This window comes from Pyricularia pennisetigena, chromosome 2, assembly GCF_004337985.1.
Source record: "Pyricularia pennisetigena strain Br36 chromosome 2, whole genome shotgun sequence".
NCBI lineage: Eukaryota > Fungi > Ascomycota > Sordariomycetes > Magnaporthales > Pyriculariaceae > Pyricularia > Pyricularia pennisetigena.
The window spans coordinates 1,578,604-1,593,405 of record NC_043741.1 but is presented as its reverse complement, the minus strand read 5'-3'; the positions used below and the strand labels follow the sequence as shown (position 1 = coordinate 1,593,405).

At 51.0% G+C, this 14,802-nt stretch overlaps 4 protein-coding genes across 4 annotated transcripts; 2 read left to right on the top strand and 2 right to left on the bottom strand.

The window, feature by feature from the left end:
• Positions 1-4,269: 4,269 nt before the first annotated feature.
• PpBr36_00416 (uncharacterized protein) lies at positions 4,270-5,324 on the top strand (the record flags this gene model as incomplete). The annotated part of the gene is made up of 5 exons (XM_029887609.1): positions 4,270-4,307; positions 4,493-4,577; positions 4,652-4,773; positions 4,882-5,120; positions 5,218-5,324. The coding sequence occupies 5 exons, from the start codon at positions 4,270-4,272 to the stop codon at positions 5,322-5,324; spliced, it is 591 nt and encodes a 196-aa protein (XP_029750605.1).
• Positions 5,325-5,986: 662 nt separating this feature from the next.
• Positions 5,987-7,206, bottom strand: PpBr36_00415 (uncharacterized protein; the record flags this gene model as incomplete). Its single annotated transcript, XM_029887608.1, has 2 exons — positions 5,987-6,536; positions 7,145-7,206. 2 exons carry the CDS (start codon positions 7,204-7,206, stop codon positions 5,987-5,989), a joined length of 612 nt encoding a protein of 203 aa, XP_029752474.1.
• A 1,405-nt stretch (positions 7,207-8,611) lies between these two features.
• PpBr36_00414 (uncharacterized protein) lies at positions 8,612-9,655 on the top strand (the record flags this gene model as incomplete). The annotated part of the gene is made up of 4 exons (XM_029887607.1): positions 8,612-8,652; positions 8,753-8,771; positions 8,865-9,111; positions 9,192-9,655. 4 exons carry the CDS (start codon positions 8,612-8,614, stop codon positions 9,653-9,655), a joined length of 771 nt encoding a protein of 256 aa, XP_029752475.1.
• A 911-nt stretch (positions 9,656-10,566) lies between these two features.
• PpBr36_00413 (uncharacterized protein) lies at positions 10,567-12,219 on the bottom strand (the record flags this gene model as incomplete). Its single annotated transcript, XM_029887606.1, has 1 exon — positions 10,567-12,219. The coding sequence occupies one exon, from the start codon at positions 12,217-12,219 to the stop codon at positions 10,567-10,569; it is 1,653 nt and encodes a 550-aa protein (XP_029752479.1).
• Positions 12,220-14,802: the final 2,583 nt, after the last annotated feature.

Here is a 14,802-nt window from a genome sequence, read left to right as displayed (position 1 = left end):
AGTTATTCCAGCTTTTTGTTCATGTATATTGTAGGACAGTCGCCAGCTTTCAGTCTCACCAACTGATATTTAGAGTGAGTAGTTCCCAAGACAATCATGCAGCCACGCATATTTTCCAACACAAATAGGTTGAAATACTGCCATATTTTTGAGGACAATCAGCATAGTCACCAACATGCCGAACAATCAGATTTTCAAGGTGATACAGGCCTCGCATACCATCAGAGCGTCACGGCACAAAACCTCAGGCAACACACCTGTTTCACCCTATGGACTGCAGTCTAGTCGTGTATGAGAAAGCTCGAGAAATGAGACCATGAAAGAAAGACATCGGACGAAGCATGATGGCTGGCGGGAGAAGAGAAAAAAAAAAAAAAAAAAAAGAAAAGAAAATACGAGAGCTAAGGTGAGTAAGGAGCCAGGGGAACATGGTGTCAGAGAATATCGGTCAGAGGTAAGAGAGTGTGTGGGGGTGCGTGCTTGGGTTGCAATGCGGCTAAATCCATGTCTGGAGTTGTGGGCTGGGCGGTTTGTGCTTGAAGGTGGTACGTATTCCTTGTCAGTGGGTGGAGGTGGGGTATTTGTTTGGCTAGCTTGAGGAGAGGAGCATACACCAGGCAATAAAAATAAATACCACGTAAATAAAGTACTGAAAGTATAAGAACATACCGGGGACCAAGGTTCAGTATACTATCAGCTCATAGTAAGTCTTTGATAGGAAATAAGCTTGGGTAGATATCAACAAAACCAAAGGGCTTGGTTGCAAGTGCATCGCGTGTGGGAATTCTCAATGCTGAATGTAGTAGAAAGGATGTCGTCTATGATGGCTCTGTGGTTTACAGTAAGGTCTGGTGGGTGCGATAAACAAGATGGATTTTATCAGGAGCCCGGTGGGTACATGCGGGTCATGCGCCCACAAGATACCACGGATATCGTGTGCATATTTATGAAGTATGTTGCCTGAATTTGCTACCCATTACTCCTTCAAGCTGGTACGCGGCAGACAGCTACGGTAGCTACCTTGGATAAGGCACCTATCTCATCCCAAGCTTCCCTGATTTTGACAACAAATACCACCCTTGGTGCCGTATTTGAATCAAGAACAAAACCTATTCCCGGTAGTAGTAGGTTTTGCAGCCCTGAAATGAACTTTTGGATATTACTGGACCCTGCAAGAACTATTTGGGAACCAAGTTGTGCTTCGGCGGCCGCTTTCTTCCGTCAATTGTCATGAAAATTAGTCATGGTGGAGTGGATGAGTTCGCGTTTTTGCTCGGAATCTCACATATAGTACCTGGACTCTCTTTACTGGATGACTCAATATTCCTGCAGCCGCAGCAGAAGCTAGAGCCAGAATAGCTTTCCCTGCGCTCCAGGTTTCACTCGATGGTTTTGCTGGTAGTACTAGCAGTAGAGTGGTTCGAGGTACGAAACAACGGAGTATAGTAGGAACAAATGCATGGTAAGCAGGCATAGTGCCCAGGTACATATGGTAGCAAAAAAGCTACCCAAGCTACCCTGGCTTGCCCTGACAGAGTGGTGCTAGGAAGAAGTGCGTGCATGCGACCCACAACTCTAACGGTTTGTTGCGCACTCACTTGGGGTGGCTTCCGGTGGGGTGGTATTACAGTGTGCACTTTTTCTTTCTTTCTTTTTTTACTTTCTCCTTTCTGGTCGTTGTTTTGAGTGAGTCTGAGAAAAAAAAAAAAAAAAAAACAAGATACTTCTATTTCATTGCAAACACTACTTTACAATATATGTGCACCTGGTATGTGACATCAATCAGCACGTCGGAATAAATCAGCAATTGGCAAAGCAGCATGCTGCTCACTCGAACAAAAAGACAAAAAAAAAAAAAAAAAAAAAAAAAAAAAAGCATTGCCATTTTTAGCACTGGTCTGTACCGTACTATAGGTACTGTACGGCATTACTCTCGGCAAAGGGTGGAGAGATCGCCGCCAGACTCCCCTTCTTTCAGCCGACGACTACTCGCAGACCATCATGCACTCGGCATAGAAGGAAGGGCTGGGCTATACCCCAACCATATTGATTGGTTGGAGACAACTCCGTTGGAAGCCTCGAATCTGGGGTTGTATTTTAGTCAATCACCACCCGTCCCATTCACCATTCATTCATGTTGGTCTGGCGGAGCATACCAGCCGCGATTCGTGCCCTTGCAGCAGCCCAGCAAAAAAATTGAGGGCGAAGGAATGGAAGGGCGACAGCGAACGCATCCAATGTCATGTCAGTACATGGTAAGCAAACCAATCCCAATTGTTATAGCTGCAGAAGGGGAAAAAAAAAAAAAAATCAACATTATGTCGTGACATTGTGAACATCATGCGCCCTTCTGCTGCACACTGACCAATTGTTTACCCGATCTTGCTCATGAAGGCAGTGATCCCTGAAGCAAACCATTCAAACATCAGACATCAATGCATGTAGACCACATATGCAAGGGGGCAGGCTGCTACACATGATGAAAAGATAGTAATTCCCTTAACGTTACCGACTGACGCCAAATCGATCGAACACAAAAGTACACACCACCAGTTTAACCACACAGTCGAAACATACACATCCATGTATTTCAAATGGTCGATCTGCCCACTGCTCGCCAGACCATATGTACAAGGTGCAGTAAGATAAGGTACCTACCTCACTCAGTACCTTGGTAAGGTATTATTATTAGTTGCTATTGTACATACCTACCCGGTCTACAGGAACCCCTCCGAGTTGCCTGCCCCCCAGCATCGAGTACCAAACCAAGATTAGCCTATAGCTGCTACCACCAAAAGCTGTCTGTCAGTCACCGACCGATGGGTTTGGACTGTTGCGGATGATTCCCTACCTTGCACTTGGCTCCGTTGCGGAGGCAGGCCACCAATAGGCGCCCCCTGTCATTCAACTCGTCTGTTTGATTCTTGTTTGGGGGGTGACCCCCCTTGCTCGCCACAGTCATGCTTCCCTTCCTCAAACCCTGCAGCAAACATCCTCAGTCCTCGATATTGATTGGAGATGCATATTTCTAAGGTCTACTGATACACGCCAATTTGGAGCTCTATGCCCCCAAGTCCTCATGGCCGACGCATCCGGTGCTAATCATTGTTGGGGGTTACAATGGTACTAACTAAGTGATATAGCGTTGCAGCGACGGGATGCTTTTTTCATTAATCCGGCAGCACTCAAATACGTCTTAGCCAAGCTTCAGGTCAAAAACACTGTTGGTACTGTACATACAAGCAAAAGTACTCGACAACTGACCGGATCAAGGTGAACGAGAGCAAACAACATCCATGTGGGCACGTTCACCTATGACCCCATCGACGGGTCACACCCCCCTGGCTAGTCACTTGATGATAGCACGTTGGTGAGCTTTGCGCTCCGTCCGATAATGTGCAACATTCAGTGCCATGTTCTTTACTCGATGTGGCAGTGTTGGGTACAAATCAACTCGCAACTACTACACAGCTCGCCTGCTTTTCAAGTCCACCGCAAATACCAAGATACACATCCCTGACCCTGCCATTTATTAACCATCCTAGCGCATATACTATACACGTTTGACACAAACAACCAGTAACCTACAACAGGCACTGCCCATAGGTATTAAAAAAGATAAAAAAAAAAAGATAAAAAAAAAGGAGCCCACACCCGCAGTCCATACCTACCAGGACACCCAGGCACCGCTTCAACATCCCCCCCACCACCACCCACTGTTTGCTCTGCCACTTTAGAGTGACCCAACCCTTCCCCTCACTGCTACCCAACCTGTCCACTTGAGCTCACTTTTTCTTGCATTGTCAAATGGTTCATCCATCCTGTCCTTTCTTGATCCAATATATCGCGCGCACAGTAGCGCCCATCTGCATTCCGCAACCCTAAGCACCTCTACCCGCCGTCGTTACTGGTCCAGAGACGTTTTTGTTTGCAAGCATTGACTCGAAACCTGCTGAAATATATGCATCCATCAGCAAGCAAGAGTCCTCCCGTCTACTAAGTACACCTACCTACCGTCAGTTGAAGGTGATACTTCCCTTGAGAAACAGGCTTCACCCAGACAAATCGCGTGCGCGCGCTAGAGCCGGTCAGTTTTGTCTCCTGGATGCGCGCCCGTTACTAGGGGTCAGAACATACTAGACTTCATGTCTGCTCTCATTCTTGTCTAGAGCGCATGTGTGTCATGTATCCAAACTAGCTTCTTTCGTCCTCCATAACAAGTCAAAAAGCTCTCTACCAATGCCAGAAGGCTGACCAGCAGCCAAGTCCATGGCGCGCACAACAGAAGGAGCAGAAGTCAAGTCTCGGTAAGAGACGAAAGCGCCCGCTGCCCACACCACCCTTTTTTTTTTTCTTTTTTTTTTTTTATCTTTTCTTTTATCGAATCATGTCGAAACTTTTCATCGGGTGAGATCACGGCCGCTTTCCAGCTGCTTAAAAAGCCTTGTTGTAGTCGGGCTACTCCCATCTTTCACCCGAGTAATACTAACAGTCTGGTTGAAAGCGGCCTTGCCTGGCACACGGAAGAAAGTACTCTGCGACAGAAGTTTGAGGAGTATGGCGTCGTAGAAGAGGCTGTAAGTTTACCCTCGGGACCGGCGCGGAAAAGGGAGCTCTCAGACTCCTTGACAGCTTTTCAGCTGACATGAAGTGTTTGGGTATTCAGGTCGTCGTCAAAGACCGAGATACAGGTCGCAGTCGAGGATTTGGATTCGTGCGATATACCAACGAAGATGATGCCCAAAAAGCCATCACCGCAATGAACAACGTTGAGTAAGCTCAAGTCCCAGACGACAGATCTTTCTCCAAGGACATAGCTTCGCCTCTCTCTGTCATCTGCTCCTATTTTCATTGTCTCTCCTGACCACGAACTCGTTGTAGGTTCGACGGACGGACGATACGTGTCGACAAGGCCTCCGACACTGGCCCGAGGGGTGGTGGTGGTGGTGGTTTCCGAGGTGGCTACGGCGGCCGAGGCGGCTATGCGTCCCCGCAGATGCCGCCGATGCCGTATGGGATGCACCTCCCACAATATGGCGCTCCGCAGATGTACCCCCAACCTTACGGCCGCGGAGGTTACCCGCCGCAGATGTCAGGGTATGGGGCTCCACCAGCACAGAGTAAGTAGAGATCGACAAAGATATTGGAGGGGTTCATCGTTTTTCGCTTATGTACGATACAGAGGGAGGCGACATTGACATGAAAGCCGTTGCATAGCTTGGCAAGCCGCTGCTGGCCACCCCGGATATTACCCCGACCCCTCTGGTCAAGTACCACCTCAACAACAGATGCCCCCGCAAAACCCCCAGGGCGGGCCATACTGAGTTAAGCAATTGGGTTATGAGGGAGGGAAGGGAGCGGAGAAGAGGTTTCTGGAATAATATCCATCACAACCAACTTGGAAAGGCGGCCCCCCCCCCAGCCCAATGCCAGCCAGGGTGAAAGGCGGGCGAAACTTAGCGTCGGCAAAAGAAAACGCAGACGGGACCATGTGGGGCACTACATCAACTGTTGCTGGATTGGGTCATTCAGGGGATTCCGTCCTGTTGTTGTTTGCGATCCTTTGCTGTGTTAGTGCGCGACCGATACCCAAACCCCTTATGCCCTCCAACCATGAAGGGCACGGTGGACAGCCCGTATGGCTTATACAAAACTATATCATGAACACGAAAGACTTCATTTGAGATGACTCCTATATTTTATACCGGAGGGGATGGGTTAGCTATGCGACTCTATGTTGGTCTAAAAGTTCCACGTCCGTCTCCCACGACTGGCTGGAGGCATCTGTTGACTCCAGCGCGGCTGCAAGATCTGCAAGCGTAAGCTAAATCGAACGGATTTTTGTGCTTCTATACGTGTCAAGGGGATGCCGCAGGACCGAGTGTTGCCAAGGTCTAGCCCGGCAAAGCCATCGGGGACGAGAGACCCGGGACCGTGTCGGTTCCTGTATCGACGCAAGGAGTTGACCCTGAAGAAACCAGCTCTGCTAGGTAGACTTCTCAGTCTCTTCTTGTTCCTCAGTGCTGTGGACTTTGCGAAAGTCATGATGCTGGGACGGTTGGTCAGCCTGAGCCGCAGAGTCCGCCTGCATGGCACGAACACGTCTCGACAGGTCGGCGACATGCTCATCCCTGCTCTCCGGTCCCAGCTGGTTCAGTGCATCGTTCAGGGACAGCAGATAGTCCCTATTCAGTCCGCTGGGACCCTCGGAGCGGTGGATATGCTCGGCGAGTGCCTGCGGGTCCTGAGGTCCCACGAACTGGGGGTTGTCGGGGGTGCCGATGTAGACCAAGGTCCTGATCGGGCCGGATCCGTCTGCTGGGTGGAAGGGCGTGTAGTGGATGGTGTACCCGTTGATCTCTCGAATGTCTAGATAGTCCTTGACCTCTTCCACCTTGTCGGCCTTGATGCGGTACGCAACGCCCCAGACGCGATCGGGAGCATCCTCGTGGTGATCAGTCAGTGTCTGCCAGAAGGAGCGCTCCAGCAGCGTGACGACACGTCCGGGCTTCTCTGGTGTTCCTCGGTGATCCTCGCTGGGAAAATGAAAACGTGGTTAGTGGCGAGGGACCGGTTAGAAGTGCAGTGACATATGAGCGATCCAAACTCAGAGATTGGTGGGAATATTGTTGGTTGGGCAGTAATGTTCGTACCTTGCCTATTAATATAGTTAGCCATCAAGCTTTTTGAGAAGTTTGCAATATGAGTAATTCATGAAAGTAGTTCGTGATATACTGCAGATATGGGAACATCGCTTGGCCCCTCCATTGGTTATATACCCATGGAAACCTAGGATTAAAATAAAATTCACATACTTGCCAAAATCGTCTGACATAGCCAGCTACCCAACCGGGTATTCTGCGGTCTTTGGAATTGTGTTAGTCGATTCCATTATCGACTTCTAGCTAGGCTCGGCCGAGAGAGCGAGTGACCAGGAGGCTAGTACCGAAATGAGGGGGTGGTTTCCAAATTAGACTCCTAGAAATGATAGCAAGCAGCACATTAGAATTGTTGGTCAAATTAAATTTTTTTTTTTCTTAAAAAAAAAAAAAAAAAAAAACCAAAAGCCAGTCTCAACACTTCTTTAGTCTTGCCACCTGGCTAGGGGCTTCGTTTGTTTTATACTTATTTTCGTTTAGCATACCCATAACCAAAAATCCAAAACTCCCCATCATCATCCGGGAGGGGATTTCCATTCGCGGCCATGATCGTGGGGATGGCAAGGCTGATCCGCTCTAGCTAGATACACCGATACACCGGGTCCTGCCGGGTGCTGCCGCGAGATTGTATTGGACCGTCTTGCTGTTCTGTTTGGATTTTGTCCCTTCAGGTTCGCAAATGCCGGATCTGGGTGGTGCAGATCTACTTGGCTGGGGGGTTCGGATTCGGAATGTAGTGTAAGCGAGTGCAGTACTGCAATTATGTTCTGGACACCTTAGCCGAGTTAAGATTGCGCTTTCTGCAGGCAAGTCGAAGGGTTCCGGTTCAGTGATCCTCGTAGGTATTACCGCCTTGGGTGAACGCTGTGAAACTGCGGGGCGGCCACGCAACGGGTGGGGACCTCAGTTGGCCCATTGTCCCTCGTGCCGGTGCCGGGTTGCACCCGGAGCCGCAACCCTTTTAGCGTCCACTAGGGGCTGATGATCACGCAGCTGGATGGATCACGGAGGGAAGACGGAACTCCTGAATTATGAAAACCAGAATCAGAACCGAATCAGGACCATCGACAAACAGCCGCTGATGCCGCTTGGCTGCGTGCCGCCTCAGCCGGCGGGAACAAGGTCATGGAAAGTCATTCCACAGGGCGCTTACTCGCAGCTGCATTAGGGCGCTTTCATAATCAGGATCAGGCTCGTAGAGTATGATAGATGCCATGTTGCACAAAGCGTGTTGTGGTTGTTGGTGTAGTAGGCCTTGATTGTGGCCCAATTAACCGCCATATACTACTACCATTACTCCTCACAGCTGCCGGTGTTTTGACGCAGGAATCTTGTTGGTTCTTCTCCTGTTGTTGCATGAGGGCCACCATGTTTAATTTCCAAGGATCTCTGGGTTTTATTTTTAAATAGCTTACCTTGGCTACGGTCAGGAACATGCCCGGGTTGCGACCCTCGTTTTCTTCGTAAGGCAGGGCCGCAACTAGGTCTACCACAGTAGCAGAATTGGCTGTGGGGTTGGTGTCGCTCTGCAGAAGCAAAAAGACCCCTGGAAACCGTTGCAGAGATGGGCGTATCGCCCCGCACCCGCGACTTTGGGTCCTGTCAGGTCACATCAACAGCAGCCAATTTGCGAAAGGATTCGGCGCGAACCCCTCCATCTTATCCATCGGATATCCACAGCTTTGACATCGCACAAGGCGCTCCAAGCTCGTTGATTACGACGCCTTCTTGTTCCTTGTCTAGTTTTTATTTCTTTACTACGTCCTCTTTTCCCTCCTATACTCGAACTAATTTCCCGTGCCGAAATAGCATCTACAGCTAGTCTAGTTACAAGTTCATATATCCCTTCGACCTACCCCACCCCGTCTTTTTGGTTGCGCGCCTTGTTTTGCGACACGGAGGGACCATCATAAAGTCGATTTCTTATTCCAAACCACGAAGATTCTAAAAATATGGCGTACAACCGACCCTACAACCCGGACGAGCTTCCCAGGTAAGTCCTCCATGTAGCATAACGGCAATCCAAAACGCGACAATTAGCCCTGGAACACAAGTCCACTTTACTAACTCTGAGGAACCGAACCCGTTCGCAGGTTCGCAGAGCCCGAATCGGTAAGGATAGCGGTCTAACTTTTGCGCCTCCGCGCTTGCATGCTCTTGCAAGCGTATCTGAAGCACTTTCTGACAATTGCAACAACTTTACAGAAGGGCAGCAGCCAGAAAATTCCGTCTCCTTCCCAGGCAAGCCCCCAATACTACCAGCCGCAGATCCCACCAAGCCGATATGAGAACAAGCCTGTTCCTCCACGGCCCGAGCAGAGGCCTCTTGGTAGCGCGACACAGCAGCGCCCGCCGGCAACCAGCCGTCCCCCGCCGAGTCCTGCACCACCCGAGACCAGAGATGGCAACGATCCTACCCTGAGGCCGTTGTTCAGGGCAGTCGACAAGGACGGTAAGCTGCCCATTGCGCCAACATGTGACCGTCAAGTAAATAGCAGGAAGAGGATCATAGTACTGACCCCAACCTGACAGGTACCGGCCAGCTCTCTGAAAGGGAACTCTCGGCGGCCCTCGTCAACGGAGACTGGACAGCTTTTGACCCGCACACGGTCCGCATGATGATTCGCATGTTCGACTCCGACCGCTCCGGTACCATTGGTTTCGATGAGTTCTGCGGCCTCTGGTCGTTCCTGGCCAGTTGGCGTACGCTCTTTGACCGCTTCGATACGGACCGTTCCGGCAACATTTGCCTTGACGAGTTCCGCAATGCGCTCGTTGCCTTCCGGTATCGGCTGTCGGACCGCTTCACCGAGCTGCTATTTAGGACGTACGACAAGCGCGGCGAGGGCTCCATGAGCTTTGACCTGTTTGTTCAGAGCTGCATCTCTCTCAAGCGCATGACGGACGTTTTCAAGCGCTACGATGACGACCGGGACGGCTACATCACGCTCAGCTTTGAGGACTTCTTGACCGAGATTCTGAAGCAGCTCAAGTAGTGCTGAGAAGCGACGGATGGTATTTTTTTTTGTCTTTTTGTGGGGGTAGGGAAATTTGAGACTGCCGAATAAAATACCAAAGCAAAAGAGCCAAAATGATGAAGGGGGGGACCATCAAGAGCAGTGGCCCATCATGCTGGGTAATTTGTAGTATTATTCTTTATTTTCTCCTTTTTTTTTTTTTTTTTTTTTTTTTTTTTTTTTTGTTGTCTGGCTACCATATTAAGACTCGTCAAGTGGACTGCGTTCATGCTACAGCTGAATAGACGAATCAGGAGTCCATGAGGACAATCCTTTACGCCATCCAAGAACGACGCGCATGCCTCTGACACTGCTGATCCGAAATATATGTCTGGGTTCTTGGCGGCTTGCACCTAACAGGCTTTTCAGGTTTCTAGGCTGCCAGGGTGTGGGAGTAGCATACAGAAGGGTTATTTTCACAACAGTACAGATGACATGATGAGACTTGCTCATGATAGAGTTGAGTTGGTATTCTTTTATCTATATGGATCCGCTTTTATATCATTCAGCCGACTGAAAATCCGGAAGGGGGAAAAAAAATGTGGTAAAGGAGCTTGTCGTAGGAGACTAAAAAGAACAATATCGTCAAGAAAACAGGCAACAGACCAGATCTGTGGTTGTTGCATCGGGTGGTATCATCATAAGTAGTAGAAAAAAGAAAAGAGACAAAGGGAAATATTTGACAGCGCCTTGCGCAACAACCAAGGACTGTCAGAAACCAGCAGAAAAGAGAAAAAAAAAACAGATCCTTTGTTCCTTCAACGCCAAGACGGAAATATTAAGAAAGACAATTCATGGTAAAGTCGCGCCAGTCAGGGGTCGTCCAAGGTGCTATCCCCGGACCTTTTATGTTTGGCGAAGAAAGGTAAAAGACAGTAGAAAAGAAAGGATCAGCATATGCGGCAAAACTGAGGTCCTCTGGCTGTGTGCAGATCATCGACCTCGATGGAAGGCACAGACCCATCAAAGCTGGCCGGGTCAAAGTCAAGCGGGCTCATCGGTCTCGGCATCAGTTTGTGACGATGCATTGTTGGTGGAGGAGGGGGCGCCCACGCGGGCTCAGGAGGAGGAGGAGGAGGAGGAGCAGGCGACTCTGGTGTAGCAACCTCTGCGTTCCACACGCCGTCGTTGCAGATGACCACCTGCTCGCCGATACCCAGCGCCAAGATCTCAGTCGGCCTGCCCCCTCTGCCTCCCGCGTCGCTCCCGACGACGGAGCTGCGGCGGCTGCTCGCGCGGCTACTTGCAGCAACCTCGGACTCGTCTGCCGGCTGCTGCTGCTGCTGCTGCTGCATGTACCGCTGCAGGGCGGGGCTGACGGCCTCGACAATGTTCTCCCGGCGGTAGTGCTTCGTCTTTAGCAGGGCGGTGGCGATGCCCCTGAGCTCCTTCTCGCCGTCGTGGGCCGACACCCAGGCGCGGGCGCGGAGTGCGGTGGCGGTCTCGAGCCCCGCGGGCGCGCCGAGGAGGATGTTGCCGCCGAGCCACCAGGGGTTGCTGACGGCGTCGAAGCAGTGCAGGAGGGCCGTCAGCGGGAGGGCGGCCTCGGCGACGAGATGGGACGTCACGTAGGACGAGAGGGACGTCGTCGAGATGCCGTGCGGAGAGTAGAGGAGCGAGAGGCTGCGCGGGGTCTGCGTCGCCGCCGTCGAGAGTCGCGACAGCTGCCGCGAAAGCTGGAGCGAGGATGTGGATCGGGATGAGCGGAGAGACGTGGGCGTCGGGGGTAGTCCGAACGGAGTCTGCGTCGGGTGGCGGTGGATGCAGTCGGCGGCATTGGCGAATGGAGGGAATGCATTGGAGCGGTACGAGTTTGGAGTCTCGGGCGGCGTGAGGACGGATGATGTCGTCATGGGCTGGGGACCAGGACCCAGGGCGGGACTGGCACATCTAGGGTGAAGAAAGGCCCTACGGACCGAGGGGGGTCGTGAGGGCCATGCGCCGCCGTGGTTGATATGAGTGGCGGCGGCGGCGGCGACAGACGTGCCAGGCGGGCGGTAAGTGATGCCGACAGCGCTGTGCAGACCGGATATGTCTCTCCGCTGAGGGATGAAGGCGACGGTTACCTCGCCGGGTTCGCCGCCAGGCACCAGGGGCGGCAATGGAATGCGCACAAGGGCCTCACGGCCTTGCTCGGTAGACTCACCCCATTTGGGGATTGTGCGAACCTTTTGACGGTCAAAGTACTTCCACGACTTGATGACGCGGGCCGATGCTGGCTCGGCGAGAATCAAAGTCTTGGTGCCAGAGGCGGGCAGCTGTCGAAGGGTGGCCTCGTTGCAATGATCGCTCTTGTGCTGCGAGATGACGACGAGATCGGGTTCCGGCAGCTCCTGCAGCGAGGAGATGCAAGCCGGCTGCTTGTGAGTAGAGACGGATATCTTTGAGTGAAAGATGGTTGATGACCCTGTGATCCAAGGGTCCAGTAATATGCGGAAGGGGGTAGGGCTCGCGGCATCAGGGTCGCGAGGACCAGAGACGAGGGGCTCAAAGGTCAAAAGGAAGGATGCGTCGCCGTTGAGGTGTTTGATGGTCAGAGCCATGACCAAAGACGGGGGGCGTGATGATAGGTCACGCCAAAACCAGGCCTCCTTGTTTTCTCTTGTTTGCAAAATTTATTTATTTATTTGCGATAGGATTCAAAGCCTACCAGAGGTCGATGCTGTGTGCCTATGTCGGTTCAAGTGCCACGCACCGCTCACTGCTCGAGCCAAGAGGTTGGTACAGATACTTCTGCGGCGTCGGCGTCGGTGGCGGATGCTTGTGCTGTCCCCGCCCCGCAACCATGCAGAACCGTGAAGAGGACAAAAGAGTTGGTCTAGGTAGTAGGTAGAGATCTAGTGCGTATGTACGTGTATTTGGGGCGGCAAACAGGCGATGCCAGCCCAGGTTAGACAGCGGTCCTGCCGGCCGGCCCCGAACAGCCCCAAGACACGGGGAGACTACCGGTCTAGTCTGCGTGCCTGCCGTCAAGGTCGGGCAGGGAATGTCGTTATGCCACCATCGGAGTACGCGTGATGGCGTGAGAAGATCTGGCCGCGCTATGGGGAAGAAGCTCGCTGCCGAGGGGAGGCTATTTTTTGTCGACGTCCGTCTAAGGTAGTATACTCAATGAAAAAGAAAAGGGCACTGACCGGATGTTTGGAGCATCCAGACTACATACGGAGTAGTAGATTCTTGGGATGAAAATGAGGAAAGGGGAGACGAGGTTTATCAACTGCGCCATAAACCATTTGTTTTTTTCATTTCTCTCCACCCCTCTACAATTTTTTTATTTTTTTATTTTTTTTATTCTTGTATTCTTCTTAAACTTCCATCATAAACGTCAACGATGGGGCATTCATTGGCTAGACACGGGACGACAGCAAAGACCACCCCCGTAATCCCGTCCGCCGCCCAGAGACGCCCATCCTTTAGCCCGGACGAGGCGAGTTTGGAGCAAGGGTGTCAAGGGGGCCAGCGAGAAGTGTTTTGAAACCTGCAACCCGGACTACGGGGGTGGGACGTTGAGTAGCATTACCACTTTAAATCGTCGGGCACGGCCCCTGCGTCAGGGCTGAGAGAACCCATGACGAACTTGGGTTGGTTGGTTGGACATCGGATGGTTTCCAGTACTTCTTGGCCTTGGGTGCAGTTCTAAAGGGTTATATTTTTACCTTTGGTAAGATCCTTTCGTTGACTCTCCACTGCTTCGATTGAAAATACCACGTTGCTGGTTTCGGTTGCTTGTCGTGGTTCTAGATGTCGCCATATTTGGAAGTTTTTCTGGCGCCGCCAAGGCGTTATATGTGCTCCAGTCTTGCCCACTCCGGGGGGGCAGACAAGCAGCGGAAGGTTGACGCGGATTTCTTTTTTTCTTTTTGCAATGCCTTGACGGCGCCACAAACACACATTGAAGAAAGATCAGATCATTCATAAACAAAGCCCTTATTTAACCCCACGGGTTTTGTTATTCTTGGTAACAATGTCCGAGGTGCAACAGAAATCAATTCATCGGAACTTTTTTCCCTGGAAACCTACAGTAATTACAATGCACCTACCCTACTCAAGTCACCTACTGAAGCTCTCAAGGTACCTACCCAAGTTTCGGAGGGCTAGGGCTATCTATCGCCTATTGCCCTATCCTGTCTGTTGACAAGGACGTAACATTACTACCACTGCGTTTGTTCTAGGTCCAGACGCAAAACCCTCCCAAGTAGTATTGCAACGTAATGTGAAAAATACTTTACTGAAGATACATGACATGTTGTCTTGTGCGTTGCTCTGCAATAGTACGCTTTCAGGTTCCAAACTTGCGAGGGTAGCCCTGCGACACCTTATTTTCCGACTTCCGGCCTTATTCGTCTGATCTCTCCCTTATTTTCCCAAAAGACACAGCATTGGATCCACCCGAGTGTTTGTGTTTCCTCGAGATTACCAAGAGCTCGTTTGCACAGCATTTCTTTCCCGTGGCTAAAAAAAAAGAAAAAGAAAAAGAAAAAAAATCCACAAAGCAGACACGACCTCCACATTCAAAATCCCGGCACAAGACACAAGATTTCTAAGTATCGGCTTTTCACAATGCCGTTGGAAATGGTGACGATCGAGTGTGGGTGTGGGTGCCCGAGGTGGAATGCACCATAGTATTTCCAGGTCAATCTGCACACATGGATTCTCAATACCCACCTGCCCAATACCTTGGACCTACTTTATCCCTTACCAAACTAAAGTACATACATACCTGATGTAGGTTGGCACTGCGAGGTGTCCCGAACGACGCCATGAAGAACTGGAATGCCTACAATACTTTGCCCTGTCTCTTTTCAACGAGCCAGCATCACGACAGTGCCAAGTGCCTCGGACCGGGATTGGGCTGCTTGTCTGAAGCACAACTGCTACCGCAGTCAACGGCTGAGGATCAAAAGCCACGATCGATCGATATATTTGATGTTGGTGTGTGCGGGGGCCGGCAAGAAAAAAAAACAAAAATAATATGCTGCACTCCTTGTCTGCATTTGCATTGGGCGCCTACCTTTCGGCAGCTTTATCCTGAGATGGACCCTTTGGAAGTGTGGTCGTTGCTCTTGCATGTGTGCGCGCGCTTGGCGGATTGCTTAGGACAGCGACAGCACTTACTTGCAGCCCCA